Source organism: Mastigoproctus giganteus, chromosome 10 (genome assembly GCF_048544385.1).
Source record: "Mastigoproctus giganteus isolate SK-2022 chromosome 10, ASM4854438v1, whole genome shotgun sequence".
NCBI lineage: Eukaryota > Metazoa > Arthropoda > Arachnida > Uropygi > Thelyphonidae > Mastigoproctus > Mastigoproctus giganteus.
Window position 1 is genome coordinate 161,359,517 of NC_143584.1, and position 17,895 is coordinate 161,377,411.

Here is a 17,895-nt window from a genome sequence, read left to right on the forward strand (position 1 = left end):
ATTGGTGAGGAGAACGAAGGGGTGATCTTACCAAGAAAGGTTTATCTGGAGACTAGGCACCTGCGAGGTAATCTGGTTGAGGTGTATAAGGCCTTGAATGGGTTAACAGGCTCAATGCTAATGGGATTCTTCTTCTTGCTCAGATTACAAACCTGAAGGGCCATAAATTCAGATTGAGGAAGGACAATTGTAGAATAGGTGTTTGTAAATTTGCCTTTAGCCAGCAGGTTGTTGATTGGTGGAACAGACTTCCATCTGTCATTGTAAAAGTTGATAGCGTAAATGAATTCAAGGAAGAACTGGACAAATTTTTAGAGTGAATGATTGTGTCAAATGGGGAATTTTTTTTTTTTTTGGCCGATGCTGTATATATAAGCTTGTGTTCTTGCAGCATATACCTCTACTAATGCTAATTATAATTGAAAAATTTATTAATTGATATTATACTATAATTATAATTGAATGTCAAAATTCCTAGTTACACTTCTGATAATCTGAACGTTTACCTGGTTACAAGAGGCTAGTTCATAATATCATATAGTTAGGTTTTTGTTATTCTTTTAATTATTATAGCTTTTTTTTTTTTTTTTTTAATTTTCAGTTTCAAGGAACCAGTGATAAGAGAAGTATTGCAGAATTGTTCAGTGTTTGCTGCACTATTCTGATTGCTTAGTCATGGTGGACTACTACAGAATTCTTGAAATACCTCGTGTTGCCACTACAGTAGACATTAAGAAAGCGTAAGTTAACTTTTATTTTTAATATAATTGATAATTAGTAAGTTATGCCATTCTTTACACATGCACGCATGATTTTTGGCTTCCCATTTTTTAAAAAGTTTGAGAAGTGGGTAAATTGACATTTAATAAACAGGTTTAAAATTAATATACACCAGTACAATTCTTGTTAGAGCAAGTTCCCTTATGTTACCATAGCACAGCTAAGGAAGTGCTACTACACTTTCTATGTATGCCCATCTCTTACTTTTCCAAAAAAAAAAACTGTAATTTCATTATAAATGCAACTATATCTTTAGCATTGCCTTATTATGCAACTGTATATGCAATGGATCTGTTGATTCCTATTCTGTATAATTTTTTGAATCATTTAGTTTCTGATGGCAATGCCAATTATTACAAAGTGGTTATTACTATCAACTCCCATCATTATTATATATACAGTACTTAAATATATAATATTAGTATAATGTACATGAAAGTGATTGTGTATTACAATGCTTCCAGTATGTTAATAGCATTCTGATTTTAGGACCTTCACAAGTAAAGAAAAGGATGTCATCATCCCTTTATATAAAACGATGAGGAGACTGCATTTAATATATTGTGTTCAGGTCTGGGAACTACACCTGAAGAAAGACAGAGCATCTAGAGAGCTTCTCAGAGAAAAGTAAACAGGTTGGTGGGGTGGGAAGTTAATCAATGTCCATATGAATATTGGCTTAGAATGTGCAGATGCAAAGCTTGGAAAGACACCTTGTAGGGAAAGGGAGCCCACTGAGTTATGTGAAGCCCTAAAGGAAATCAGTAAAATGGACAAGGAAGAAAAAGAAATATAAACTCTAGATAGGATTAGTTATACCTTTGTGCAGTATGCTAAGAGTTTATTGGAATAAATTTCCTGTCATGGTGGTTGAGTTAGAAAATTCAGTGTGGAATTGGATAGTTACTTTTTAGTAATGGAGAAAGTATGAATGATTGGGGATTTTTTTTTTTTTTTGTAAGATACAGAGAAAGTCATCATCAAAGTAATCATTTAGCCGTTCTAATACTAAGATTTTTATTTAATAAATACTCATCTACTGATCAGTATCCTTTTAGTTTCAAAGGAGCATTTATATTCCCAATTTACAAAAATCAATATTTGTTCATAACTTTTTATTCTGGTAGCTAAGTTGATATGGTTTATACAAAACTATCAATCACAGGCATCCACAAAGCAGGAGCTAATGTGCTGAATACACAAAGAACATTTCATTTTATTTTATGCAGTTGTACTATCATATGCTGATGTTTGTAAAAGCTACCAATACAGATCCACTCAAGTTTAATGTATTATTCATTATTTTTGCAGTACTGTACTTTCATTCGTATAAAAATATCATTTGTCATTGTTTAAACCAAAAGAGCTAATATGCTTTTGATGTGGTTATTTTTATATATATATAAAAGTAAAATGTGGTAAACAGTGGGGAGATAAGCTGACGAAACCGGAAGTCGAAAATAAAAATAATACATTAAAAGAAGTACTTAAATGCTGTAAATCCAATGATTTTAATGATTGCAGTACTGTACTATTTTTTTCAAGGATCAATTGTCAAAACCAAAGGAAAGACAATAAGAAGTAAGGCCTTTGTTTCTGACATGAAATATACATAGCACATGGTTATAACAATGAAACCATGTTGAAATATGAATTAAGAGAGTACAAGTTAAAGGTAGTGGTAAGTAAGTGAAATGCTGACGTATATTTCATGGCTGACCCGACAGGGGCAGAGACATAAAAAAGAAAGGAAAAGAAACAGAAACATAAGTAAGAGGAATTTAAAATGAAATAAAAAGCAAGAGAGGAAGGACAAGGACAAAGAAAGAACTTGCTGTAGTACCAAGCAGGAGTCAAGAGTGTGGACGGTGGGGCGTGGCCCATTACACTGCTGTGGAATGGGATAAAAAGAATTACCTGCTGAGATCTAGGAATATTTATGGAATATTTGTTGTTGTGTTGGAAAAAGAAGGCAGAAAGTCATTCAAAATTAAGATTACTAGGTGTGCTGGGAAGATCGGCATTAAACAAATGAAGTAGTACGTCCCAGGATAGAGGAGAAATTATAAACTGTCAAAGTAGCGTAATGTAGTCGCTGAACTTTGTGTAAGGTGAAAAAAGTGAGTTATAGCAGAAAAATAGCATCTTGATATTGTGTTCGGTAAACTAATGGCTCGTGAGAAATAAAAATATAGGGTTCTAGGACAGTGGAAAGAGATCAGAAGTAGAGGAAATATAGGTGTGCTAGGCAGGAATAAAAAAAGAATTATCAGGTGAGACAGTCCAGTAGCATCAGAGGGCTAATATGCATTTGGTGTGGTGATTTTTGTCTGTTATTTTTATATATAAGTATATGTGTGTCACAAATGAAAGTAGAATAAAAATAAATAAAAAATATAAATATAGATGGAGAAGTTATTAAACACAAAATGCCGAGCCTAGTTGAAGAGAAAAAAAGAGAGAAAGAATGTTTAAGAACCTATGGAGAAAAAAAAAAAATTCATTAGGTAGAATTAAATGTGAATTGATGCCGAATTAACAGGCTAATCATATGTACAAAAGCTGAAAGAAAAAGAGGGGAGGGTAATAGAGATAAAAATCAAAAATAAAAATTAAAGAATTAAACATTTTAAAAATATTAAAAATTGGTACATAGATCAGGTATTTCATCAGGGGGCTACACCTGATCATGTACCAAACACTGTTTCTATGCAAACTCATGCTGATGGAGAAGCTATTAAAATGAAATAGATAAAAAAAATTATTTAAAAAAAATTTTTTTTTTTTTTTTTTAATTTTTTAATCTCCAGAAACATGAGTGAGGTAAAAATGATTCTGGAGATTAAAAATTAAAAAAAAAAAAAAATTTAAAAAATTTTTTTTTATCTATTTCATTTTAATAGCTTCTCCATCAGCATGAGTTTGCATAGAAACACAGGGTTTGTTACATGATCAGGTGTAGCCCCCTGATGAAATACCTGATCTATGTACCAATTTTTAATATTTTTAAAATATTTAATTCTTTAATTTTTATTTTTGATTTTTATAATTTTTATCTCTATTACCCTCCCCTCTTTTTTTTTTTCAGCTTTTGTACATATGATTAGCCTGTTAATTCAGCATCAATTCACATTTAATTCTACTTAATGAATTTTTTTTTTTTCTGTTTTTTCATAGGTTCTTAACTTTCTTTCTCTCTTTTTTTTCTCTTCAACTAGGCTTGGCATTTTGTGTTTAATAACTTCTCCATCTATATTTATATTTTTTATTTATTTTTATTTTTTTTTCTTTTATTTTATTTTACTTTCATTTGTGACACTTATTTATATACATGTATCTTGTTTTGCTGCTTGGCGCATTCAAGTACACGTACAGTTTTTCCTTTTTTTTTTTTTTTTTCACTTCTTCGTTTTCATATCACACACATATATATATATATATTTAAACTATAAAATTCACTTTTAGAGCATAAGCAATTTATTTTTAATTAATACATACATTTTTTAATATTAATTAATAAATAAATGGCTTTTTTTTTTGTATAAATCACAGTGAGTTAAGTAAAAATTAATTTAATAGTATGCAGTTGTGAATGAGTAAATAAATAAATAAATAGTCATAAACCAAGTTAGATATCTTATGAAGAAGGCACAACATGACCATAATTTATGGAAGCACAAAGTATTTTGATTAGCCAGACAGTTTAGTGCAAGTTCGGTAAAATTTCTTCCACATTATTTCATTTTAAATTTGATACATTTTCTATTTTAAATTTTGCATCTAAACTGAATAGCAAAGCATCAAATTTGATACTTTGTAAGCAGAATGAAAGGAAGAAACTGTGTGATTATAAACCATGTTGAAATACTATTGTATACTTTTGGTATCTGGATGATCCACATGCAGGCAGAAAAAGAGACTAAGTAAGCTGTGTTTATTAATTATGATGAATAATAATAATATGTAAAAATATGAATAATAAATAGTGTTAAAAAAAACTAGAGTGCTAATTATTATTTATCATAGAGACTGAGTAAGCAGTTAATCAACACTGCTTACTCAGTCTCTTTTTCTGCCTGCACATTATAGTATCCAATTTGATGGGATACTATAATGTGGTTACAAAGGAACTGGATGCGAAAAATTTTGATATCATATACTTGGATTTCAGGAAAGCTTTTATTACTGTTGCATATAGAAGACTGCTGTACAAATTGCAGCAGTATGGCATTAAGGACGAGTTTCTACAATGGATGAAAGGATAGTTGAGTGGGAGACAACAGTGAGTGTTAATCAATGGACACTGCTCTTCATGGATTAATGTTATTAGTGGGGTTCCCCAGGATTCGGTGTTTTGGCCCATTATTGTTTTGTATATTTATCAATGATATTGATGAAGATATATTAGGCTTAATGTCCAAGTTTGCAGAAAATACAGGGCTGTTAATGACAGTAATGGCACTGTGCTTCGATTCATGGGTGCCTCCGTGGCCAGGAGCAGCAGTGCGTAGCACATTCTTGATTAGGCCGGGGTTCGAGCCCATGACCACCAAATACGGAGGATGCGGAAAGGTCAGGGAATGACCACCGCATGTCCCTGGAGCAATATGGCCTTAGTTGCTAATGCTCCTAAAAAACAAACAACAACAACAGCTTCGATTTGCATAACGACTTGGTGGTCATAATGTTTTGGCTCATTGGTGTAAATGTCTAATAAAGGATTATCACGCATGACGTGATCATAAATGATTTTCCTTTATTAGAAATTTATAATATTGAGATGCAAGCCGGAGCATGGGCTGTATTGGCTTTGCCTGATTCAGCAGTCATAGTTTTATGACTGTTTTTGTCATGTTGTGCTCATCTTTTGAATTGCTAAACCAGCCTGTCTCTGGTTCAAGATTTTCTCATCATAAGGCTAATCCAAAATCACAAGCTTTTGCTTATAGAATTTGTCAGCTCACTGGTAGGTTTTGGTTTATAGCTTTTAAGAACCACTGCAAAAGAGCCTCTTCATCATCTGGATGCACGGTGGGGTGGATCTTCTTTCTCTTTGCAGCATTTTTAGATTTGACTAGTTTTCAGGAAAATCTGAGCTATGTTTTAATTATTACTGCTAAGAAACTAGATGAATTCCATATCTTTTGTCATGTCTGCTGCTTGTTTACATAATTCAGCTTTCAATTTTGGTTTTCTTATTCTCTCTCTGCCACCTCTTTTTCGTTCCCCAAATTTAACCTTTCTTAAAAGTTGGCTGTCTGCACCCACTGGAAACTTTGCTGTAGCTATGTGTTCATTGGCCTGAAGCTCCTGCCACTTAGTCAGCTGAATAGATGATTTTATTGCCTTGTAATCTAACTTGTCGGTTGATTAGTTGCCTCACCTTGGCACAGAGCCGTGCCAAGGGTGAGGTGAATGAGGCTCTTGCCTCAGATTAAAGGCAGAAAGGGGCGCCAAAAGAAAGATTAAATAATTGCCAATGTTGCCATCATTAACAGTAGGGTGCAATTTTTCATTCTTGCCTCAGGTACTAAAATGGCTCGGCACAGCCTTGGTAACCTTCTTTGCTGGTATGATATTTGATATTGCGGGCTTAAAAGGACTCTGTTAATGAATTTCACTAGTAGTAAATATATAAATTACTGAAACAAACTAAATGTTATTTGCTATCAGAGTTCTTTTTCATTTCATGCCTAAAATCAAAATCTTCCAATTATTCTTCCAAAATCTTCCAATTGATTTTTGCTAACAGAAAATGCAGATTTACATCTTGAAAATTATGATAATAGTTCAAGGGGATATCCTACATCCATGATGAAAAGGCTTTTAGATTTAAAAATTCTTTGTTATACCCATATACAGCTCCAAATTGGCCTAAAGAACTACTTCTTCAGTATAACTGATTTTTGCAGCCACTATACTAGCACCACAATAACAGTGGGCTATGTATTTTTGTGCCATCATTAAAGTTCAATCTTACATCATATGTAGTGGTAACCATATCATCCCTTGTGTCTAAGTGATATGGTTTCACTCAGACACAAGGGATGCAGAATTTGAATATGAGGAGGGGGAAAGGGGAGAGGAACAACTCCTCTTAGTTGTGAAACAAAATCTAAGGCATCTAGTTGATATGGGGGTGGCCAGTGCAATGTTAAGTCAGTTTGGTGTGACACTGGAACTGGGAAAATAAAAATGTGAGTTAGAGTGTCTTATAGACTTAATAACTGTGATGAGTATAAAGAATAACTGTACAGACAAATATAGTGGGCCACTAAATCAGAATGGCTTATAATGGGGGATTTAATTTCCCACATATTGACTGAAACTTGGTAAAATAGTTGTAGTGGCAAACGATACATGAAAGCAAGCTTATACAGCATTCAGCAAAAAAAAAAAGCCAACACTTCCAATTTCACCTTCATTCCTCTCTAGCAGTTTATCTAGTTCTTCTTTGAACAAACTACCTGCTTCTACAACACCAAATGGGAGGTTGTTTCAACACTCAACCATCCTCTATCCAAAGGCAAATTTATGCATATCTGATCTGCAACATCTTCCCTCAATTCAAATTTGTGTCCTCTCATGTGTATAATCTAAGCAAGATGGATTCCATCAGCATTGAACTTATGCAATCCATTCAAAGCCTTAAACATCCCAATCAGATCTCCTCACAGGTGTGTAGTCTTCAAGTGTTGCAGTTTTCAAAACTGAAGCCTTTCCTGGTAAGAGTATCCTTTTCTTCTCTCACCAATCTTGTTACTCTTCTCTGAACCTGTTCCAGTAGATTTGCATCTTTCCTAAAATGAGACTTTCAGACCTCTATGCACTATTCAAGATGTGGCCTAACCATTGCCTTATACAATGGAATAAACATCTCCTTTTCCCTGCTGGTAAAATTCCTGTTTATCATTGACAAAACCCTTTGAGCTGTCTTGGCAGTCTGTCTGCATTGCTCAGAGAACTTCATATCTGACTGCATAATTACCCACAATTCTTTTTCATTCTCCACTGCCCTGAGTGCGGTACTACACAGTACATTAATCTGGGATTACTGTTTCCTGTACGAAGTACCTTGCATTTGTCAATATTAAATTCCAATTACCACTTATCAGCCCATGTGCCTAATTTGTCTAGATCCTGTTGCAGTAGCATATCTCTGTTACTCTGATTAATACCCTGCCAACCTTTGTATCATCTGCAAACTTAGACATTATGCTTCATAAATATCATTAATAAATATAGAAAATAACAATGGGCCCAGCACTTAACCATCGGAGACTCCGGTAATAATATTAGTCCAAGAAAAGCAGTGCCCATTGATATGACTCTCTCTGCCTTCTCCCACTCAACCATCCCTTTATTCATAGCAGCAACTTGCCCTTAATGCCATACTGCTACTGGGTTGGTCACAGAGTAGCAAGACTTTAGTGTATTTATTGAATGACTGTTTTCTACACTAGCATGTTAGAGAGGCAAGAAGAGAAAGAAAAACTCTTGATCTGATTATCAGCAGCAACTCTTCATACATTAAGAATCTGCAGATAAAAGAACCACTAGGTGGCAGTGATCACAGTGTATTGATATGAAATTTACTTAGAAGTAACTACTGTCAAGGGTAAAAAGAAGGGCTTTTGCTTTTGTAGAAGGGACTGCAATGGTCTCAGACAGTTTTAAAATCTCGTCAGTGGTACCAACTGATGTTAACAACAGTAAATGCTAAATGGCAAACATTCAGGGAAGTAATTATAGAAGCTACTAGGCTTTTTATACCAACTATGATATACTGTTCAAGGTTTGCACCTAAATAGGTGTCAGATGTAATGAAACTAGTGGAAGAGGAGAAAAATGCATGGGATCAAGTTACAAAGTTGGTTAGGCAAGCAAAGGCAGATTATGAAAAGTCTCTGGAAACAATGCAAAGAAAAGTAGCAAAGACTTGTTTACTTGCATAAACAGGAAGGGAAGGAATGATATAACAGTTAACAATCCTGCTCAGGTTGCTGGCAAACTGAATAGATATTTTGCATCTATGTTCACATGAACTTTTTAGTGATGGGGAAGCTGGAAGTATATATTCTGACTCCCAACTGACAGTGTCAAATTCCTAAGAGTAATCCTTGATGCAAACCTCACCTATAAACAGCAAATTGAGGCTCAGTATTCCAAAGCCTTGCAAGCCTTCTGGAAAATGAAAATAGATCTTTGCAAAACTTCCAATAAACAAATAATCAGGAAATACTTCGCAACTTACTTTAGTAGTGTGCTCTCCTATGCCATGGAAGTTTGGTCTGCCGCACCTCCCACCAACTTAAAGAAACTATGAGGTCTCTAATTCTGAGTGCTGAAGTGGGCCAACTTATGGTCTCACCAGATCTACTCAACATCCAAATCCACACTCTGCACCAACCTTCAATACATACCCACAATCCACAGAGCTTAAAATAAAAGTATCTGTGCTCATCTAAGTATGATTATTATTTTTTTGGCTGATGCTGCATAAGCTCATACACTTGCTTTCTTGCATCACATGCCACTACTGCTATTACATGAACATCTGGAACACGATTGGCTAGTATATGCCAGGAAGACATCCTCGCAGTACCCCCCCTCCTTGTGCTCAAGGCTCTAGAGGTTACAGAATTTCAAGAGACACTTCCCAAATGCACTTGACACTCAACTTGCTCAACATCGACATCGACCTATAGTCTATTGACAAGTCATATCGTGATGACATCTTGGCCTATTTTTCTGTTTGTAAAGGACAGTTGTGTAAGTGCTAGTCCTAGTCTGCCGATGTCATTTTATGTTCTGCCCAACTTGTAGTCCTTTTTCATTTTAAAATACTATTACTTCTCCCTTTTTTTTTGTTTATCTTTATTCATTATTTTATGTAACTTAAATTCGTAATGTAGCTTAACTTTGTATTTCTGTGTTTGTTCACTTGTATAAACAATGTATTGTAAGATTCCTCCAGTTATCTGTGTAAGGAATCGTGAATATATATATATATATGATTTATGTTAATAAAGAATCTTATTATTATACACTGATGAGCCAAAACATTATGACCATCAAGTTGTTATGCAAATCGAAGCAACTGCAGGTGAACTACGGAGCATGCGCGGGTTGGAACATGGTATAAAAAACACCTGATACTGAGATCCGTTAATCAGTGTTACTCTTGTTCTTTAGATGGGAGAGGCAGCAGATTTAGCGAGTTTGACAAAGACCAAATTGTAATGGCCAGATAACTAGGTCAGAGCATATCTGAAACGGTACGGCTGGTGGGATGCTCACAGTCAGCCATGGTTAGTATCTACCGAAAGTGGTTCGAGGAGGGAACCGCCACGACAACCATGTCTCATCGATGCTCTGGGTGAACGAAAGCTCTCCCAGATGGTACGTGGCAACAGAAGAGTGACTGTGGCACAACTCACTGGTAATTGGAATGCTGCTGCTGATGGGAGTAATGTATCACAACACAGTACATCAAACCCTGCTGAAAATGGGGTTGCGTAGCCACAGGCTGCGCCGAGTGCCCAAGCTAACCACGGTTCACCGGCGAACAGCACCTACAATGGGCATGCAGGCATTGAAACTGCACCTTGAATGATTGGAAGAAGGTCGTCTGGTCCGATGAATCATGTTTCCTGTTGCACCTGTGGCAAAAAAAGGTCTCATGTTCTGATCTACATGAAAGGCTGAACACTACCTGCACGAATAAGAAATAATTTATTCCGTAACGTTTGCTGGCTGTGGATGTCTGGGTACATGTGCATCATTTACCTGGGGAAGTAATGGTGCCTGGATGCACCGTGGGATGAAAACAAGCTGGTGGCAGTGGTGTCATGCTTTGGGCGATGTTCTGGTGGGATACCCTTGGTACCGTCATCCATGTGCCGGGCACTTTGACATCTACCACCTATCTAAACATCATTGCTGACCAGTTACACCCTTTCATGACAACAGTCTTCCCCTGTTGCGGTGCTGTCTTTCAGCAGGATAATGCGCCATGCCACACCACTGGATTGTTCGAGACTCGTTTGCAGAACAGGAGGAAGACTTCCAGGTATTGCTCTGGCCTCCTAATTCCCCAGACATAATCCAATTGAGCATCTGTAGTTTGTATTGGAACAGTAACTCTGAGATGTGGCATCTCAACCACAGATCTTACAGGAGTTAAAGGATCTGCTGGTTACATGTTGCTACCAGATACCACAAAACACATTTAGAAATTTTGTAGCGTCCATGCCTCGCCGGATACGAGTTGTTTTGGCTGCACATGGAGGACCAACATCATATTAGGTAGGTGGTCATAATATTTTGTCTCATTGGTGTATATAGTTACAGGGAACTAATGATTTTGTGATAATTGTAAGGAAAGTAGAAGAGAAATTGTTGAAACTAAACATAAGGTGTCTGTGGCAGATGGGACCTATCTAGTCATATTGAGAAAGGTGGCAAAAAGAGGTCAGAAAACTTTTAACCACTATGAGAGCATCCTTGGATTAACTGGAGGTCCCTGTGTACTGGAGATATGAAATGTTTTTTCGATTCACAAAGGGAGGATCAGATTATGAAGCAATTAATTAATTATGTACCTGTAAGCTGGACCTCTGTTTCAGGAAAAATGAGTCAGTGGTTAACAAAGTATTGCAGGGCTATCTGGATAGGAATGCAGTTATATGGCAGTCAGAATATGGATTTTTTTTAAGGAGTGATCCTGTCTGACCAATCTGATTGGATACTATGATGCATTAACAAAATAACTGGATAAATAATTTTGACGTCATATATTTAGATTTCAGAAAAGTTTTTGACACTGTTACACATAAAAGACTGCTGTACAAATTGGAGCAGTGTGGCATTGGGGGCAATTTACTGCCCCCAATGCCACAATATCTCTAATGGAATAGCTATCAATGAGTACTGCTCTTTTTGACCTATTGTTTTTAGTAGGGTGCCCCAGGATTCATTGCTGGGCCCATTGTTGTTTTCATTATTAAAATATTGATGAATGCATATCAGGTTTATTGTCTGCATTTGCAGATGACAAATGCTGGCAGGGCGAATAAAGGTGGATAATTACAGTAATGAGGATATGCTATTGCAAAGAGATCTGAAGAAATTTGGCAGATGGACCGAGCATTGGAATTGAAATAAGTGTATATTGACAAATGTCCAGTACTGCATATGGGTAGCAGTAATCCCATAATAATATAAAAACTCTGTGCTATAAGACTGAGGGTAGTGGAGAACAAAAATGACCAGAAGAGGTAATTGTGCAGTCAGACAGTCTGCCTGGACAGCTCATGGGGTTTTGAATTTATTTTATTTTTATTTGTTTAATTATTTTAGAATATTATTTAAGTAACTAATCATAATAAAAAGGTAGTATTCCGTTAAAAGGCAATATACCCTTCAGCTCCGACATTCTGATCTACATGAAAGGCTGAACACTACTCTGTACGAATAAGAAATAATTTATTGCGCGACGTTTGCTGCTTTTTGACATATGGGCCAACTAATAGGAAACTAAACATCAGTAAAATTAGAAATAGGAAAAAGTAAGTGGGTAAGAGATTGCTAACATCATCCTCAATAACACTAAAACCAGCCTTAGCTTCACATACACACACGGGCCTCCCTATGCCCCTTTCCAAACTGACATCTTGAGTCTGATTGATCTCACTGCTGCTCAGGCCTATTTCTGGTTTCAAAGAGTTTTCCTCTAAACAAACGGACTCAACATGAGAAAACTTCTTTTGCTCTTGCTTGTAGAGATTGTCATGGCAGACCTTGAAAGAACTGCCATTTCAACCTCTACATACATGCCTTAGCTATGGGTCAGGGTCATTGCATCAATGATGTGCTCTGAATCTCTAACCAGGGCACAGCTAATTTGGACATATTCCTGTCTCACACCACAACATCCACTCTGACATTTCTTTTACTTTGGCACCAGAAGAAACACCACTTTGGTCTTCCTTGATGTACTCATCATGAGAGAGGTCACCTTTTTCCACACAGAAGTTTAAAGGAAACCCACTGACACTCACTGATTTCTTTTCAACTTCCTCCACTGAGGTATCACTAGGTGGTAGATGACTTTCATCAACCAGTGAAATACCGCCACTTTGCTTATTGGAGGCTTGAAGTGGTGAAACCCATGTTTAGTCTCTAGAGCAAAGTTTCTGGCACCCCACTTCCCCCATACTTCTCCTTCAAACCATGCACGGTACTAAGTACTACAGGTTTTGATACCTTTCATGTTTGGGATTTTAATTAAAAAATAAAAAAATAAAAAGGTATCAAGCAATTGTGCTGCAGAGGGCGACCTTGATTAGACCGGGGTTCGAGCCCGTGACCACCAAATACGGAGGATGTGGAAAGGTCAGGGAATGACCTCCGCATATCCCCGGAGCAATATGGCCTTAGTTGCTAATGCTCCTAAAAAACCAAAATAACAACAATAACAGCAGAAGGCGACATGCTGGTTCACAGTGTCTGCAAGTACCATACCTTTAACTTAAAGTCCTAAACTCCTCCAGGTCTTGCACAATTGTTCCTGAACAGAGAGAGAGAGAGAGAGAGAGGTCCACAGAAGCCTGGTCCATCCAAAATAGCCCAGATGCCAACATCAACAGAAATACTGGTGAATTGTCCTCTTTCTTGATTTCAGATGCCACCCTTACAGATTATGGTCTGAAATGGTTAATATACCAAACCCTCTCAGACCCCTGGTTCCTCCCCCTCCCTTCAGGGCTGCAATGGTGATTGCAGCCTTCCCCACTCCAGGAAATAGTAACTGTTGAGAGTGTACAGTTCTCACAGATGTCTGACTTCGGCCAATCATGTCTTTTTCTACCTTTGTAGCTAGTGTTGCTGGGTGACCTCACAGAAACCTGACAGCTATTGATTTCACTTATCCACAACTTTCAATTTCATATATTTGCATCAGTTACTTAAAAATAGATAGACTTGCTGGATGCTTCCTATACAAATATGTATGAATGGACACACACACGAGGAAAGTTTGAAGCAAAAAAAAAAAAAAAAAAAAAGGGAAGAAATCTTATTGGAATAAGGTCGAGCACTTTTTTTTAGAGGAAACATTTTTCACATCTAAATAATCAAGATGCATATTTAAAAAGCACACACACAAAAAGTTACTTTGTACAGATTAAGTGAAAAAACTGTTATATCACCTTCCATAGAAATTGAAATCTAATTGTAACAGTTAAACCTATTATTCTGACCACGTGAGAATAATAAAGAATTCAGTTCTAAACAGCAGTGGTGCAAAATTTATTAAAACTTGAGAAATTAACTATAATGAAAATTAAATATAACTAAAATAAAACTAACAAACTTATCAAATGGTAATAAACCTTAATTATAAAGTACTGTACATGTAAATGTCTGGTATTTATTATTATTTTTTTTCTATATTTTTTTTTTTGCTGAATGTAAGCTCATAGTGGACAGCCTGCATAAAAACCAGACACCTAGTAACCTTGTTTGTAGCCATCATTATGTTGCTCTACGGAGGTAAATACATCCTGTGCAGTTTTTTTTTTTTTTCCCCAGTCTTAAAAACCTCAAAAATCCACTTATAAAGGCCATAACACTTCCCCAAACAACCTCCCCACATACAAACTTTTTTTTTTTCTATTTCTATTTTTGGTTTTATTGATGTTTATTTAGTTTACTATTATTCAGACTGTACATCAAAAGATGGCAACTGCTGTTCATTAAATTATTTATAATTCATGCCATGCATGTTCTGCCTTTTGGTTCTTAATATATCAATAATTGCTGCACATTAATTAGTGTAATACTAATGGCTGGGACTTTTTAATTCAAACTATTTTTTATTTGAGCAGTTTGGAAGCAAACAGTATTCATTTACTTGGAACTATGTCCAAATAACCTCTCAGCTCTCATGTGAGTGTTTGCTATTTTTGCTTTTCACTTCAGTGTGCTTGTTTTAGTTTCAGCATACATAAACAATACATTGCTGAAAACAAACATAGCATGATGGGTGACATGCTTAATGGATCTGCTACAGAAATTATTCTTTTTACATTTCTTTTCTTTGTTCTGTTTTAGATGGAGTGTCATTTAATCTGGTGAGTCAGTTAAGTGTATGTTGATTAAGAGGGCTTCTACTCTTGCAGGAAGAATGAAGGTGAAATATTCACATTTATAAATGATTCCAGAACTAGGAAACATAAATTAAAACTGGTGGAAAAAGTATAGACTGAGTTATAGGAAGTTTTCTTTTAGTTTGGGAGTTGTTAATTACTGGAATCTTCACAGATAGCTAAAGCTGAAGTCTTGTGGAAATTCAAGGTTTAACTGGATCAACACCCACATGAGGAGAAACATACATGGAGTGTTTCTCTCTCTCATCAGAGAGAGAGATGAATTTATATATTTCAATCTTTCATATACATTTCAAGCTTGAAGTGTCCTTGCATCATGTAGTTAATACTAAATCAAATATGTTTGAAATGTAATGAGGTGCATATATTATCTCACTTGTTTGCTTTAGTTTCATCTTCAGGCACATTTTGATTTAGTATGTATGCTTTTAATAGTAAAATGAAGTTTTACTGTTTTCCATAAATTTATATATTTCAATCTTTCATTTGAAAGATATTAAGATATTAATTTAAATTTTTGTATGGTCTTTTCTGAACTGTTAACTTTGCCTAAAATTTTTCTGCTTGAAAGGTAGTGGTTTAATGAGTGCAGTTTATATTAGTATATAAATTTTAAATAGCATAAAAGATATATATATATATATATATATTTTTTTTTTTTTTTCCCATTTGAATAATGAATTGACCACTTATATTTTCATCCATGACAGAAACAAACACTGGAAACTGGCAATTTTTTTGCAGTGCACAAATTTCAATAATTTATATGATGAAAATAATCCTTATGGGGAAGGGAATAGGTATTTTGCAAATATTTACATAATTTCAAAGGGCACACATTAATTAAACATTTAATGCTCTAGATATCGACGATTGGCTTTAAAATGGCATCCAGACAAAAATCCAGATCGAAAGGAAGAATCAGAGCGCAAATTTAAGGAGATTTCTGAAGCCTATGAAGTACTTTCAGATGGTAAGTATCAAATTATATGACATTAATTTAGTGTTATATAATACTTATACTGGCTCAGCAGTTGAGATACATAAAAACATTTTCATATGCAACAGATTCCATAATTTTTTTAAACTTGCTTTTGGTTAAAGAAAATAAAGTGTAAATACCACAAAAAAAAATTAAGAGTGAATGTCATAAATTAAATGTGGTATCATACCATAAATTTAAAAGAAACAAAACCAAGAAGACAAAGTTGGTTTTTATCAACAAATCTTGTTGATAAAACCAAATCTAACCAACAAAAAAAGTAATCTAATAAGATTATGAGATTATAAAATGAGGATATGTCAAAAAACTTTAAATAAATGATTTATTGATACCATGAAGTAGAAATTAGACAAAAAAACTTAAACCTATTTCCTGAGAAAAGGCAAGTATACTAAATAATATCAATACACTAAATAATATTGCATTCTTATCAGTGTTTTGGATCTAACTTTGGGTATCTGTTATCTGTTATTAAGCAAGTAAAAGGTCTCCAAGTTTGTTTAAGAAGCAGCAAATTTGGAGACTTGTTATCTGCTCCGCTTTAGTATACTGATAGTTCTTGACTTTACGAGTTAATTCGTTCCTAGCACATGCTTGTAAAGCAAACTCGTAAAGCGAGTATTTATTTCCCATAGACATAAGGTTAAAAATAGGGGTTACGTTCTCAACAATGAAATTAGTTAGCTAATTAGTTTGTTTGAACAATGACTGATTTATCCAAAGCAATTGAAATGTAGCCTGTAAAATCAAGCAACTCGTAATAGAGAAATTATTTATGACTTACAAATGTTAAAGAATGTTTATTCTTCATCATTATCGACTAAATGCACACTCTTTGATCACTCATTATTGGCTCGGTACTTGTTGGGTTGTTGCACAAGAAGTCGTCTTCTTCAGAAATGTTTCAAGAGGTGTCTGTTTCCAAGATAATCTTCTCTTTTAATTATAAATTTCACAATTGCATGCATAAGCATTTTTTAACGGCACACAAATTGCAACTAACACGATTTGTGTGGAGTAGCAAGTTTACGAAGCTTTAAAAAAAAGTAATGAAGAGAAGATTCTGAAAATTTTATTTATGTTTTTTATACAATTGAAGATTTCAGTAAAGGGGAAACACATTTCACCATAATAACAAAAAACCACACAGTTCCAGTTATCGGTATTTTCACAAATGCAAGAAGATCGAGTTTACTACCCATTTATAATTGCTTGCAGTAACAGAAAAGCCCAATAAACCGGAAAGTGCAAATTGTTTTTATTGTTTTATGGTAGTGACCTCCAGAAATGTGCTTTAGAAAAATATCACAAAGGCTTTTAAAACTGATTCTTATAATGGAATATATGATAACGATGAAAGTGTAGTGCATTTTAATGATTTGAATTGGTAACTAATACAATTTACAAACCATGCTCACGACCTTTTATATGGTCTTAAGGTCACACTCATGACCTTAAGTTTTATCTCTCTATTTATCTTTCTAAAATGACATTTTAGAGAAATAAATAGCTTAGTTAAACAGCAAAAATTTCAATTTCTGAGATCTTTAAACAAATTACCAAAAACAATGTGTTGGGTTCACATTACAGTATTTTAATGATACGATGGTGCTCTGGAACTGATTAATATCGTAAAGTGGGGTACACTGTATTGTATTGTTATGCCTGTATGTGGTTTGGAATGCGGTATTTATGAATGTTTAACATTCATTTTTTGCAATTAATGTTCATATTTTCTATTTTGTTGATACTTTATATTTGGGGAAAAAAAACTTGTAAACCTAGGAACTCGTAAAAAGAGAACTGTCTGTATTGGACTTGCCCTTTGTCAGGAAATTAGTTTAAGTTGTTTGTTTAATTTCTTCTTCAGGGTCTCAATAAACAATTTAAAATTGCATAAATAATGTGGAGTCAAGTATTTAATTTAAAAGTTTTGAATAT

The 17,895-nt window shown here is 34.8% G+C and overlaps 1 protein-coding gene across 6 annotated transcripts in view; it reads left to right on the forward strand.

Moving 5' to 3' along the window:
* Positions 1–17,895, forward strand: part of mrj (DnaJ heat shock protein family (Hsp40) member B6 mrj) — a 242,204-nt gene that overhangs the window by 182,427 nt on the left and 41,882 nt on the right. For all 6 annotated transcript variants that reach the window (XM_090383858.1, XM_090383862.1, XM_090383861.1 and 3 more), the window contains 2 exons: positions 602–740; positions 15,815–15,924. In XM_090383858.1, coding sequence (XP_090239984.1) covers positions 676–740; positions 15,815–15,924 — 175 coding nt within the window. In that variant the 5' untranslated portion in view covers positions 602–675. The remainder of the gene's footprint in view (positions 1–601; positions 741–15,814; positions 15,925–17,895) is intronic.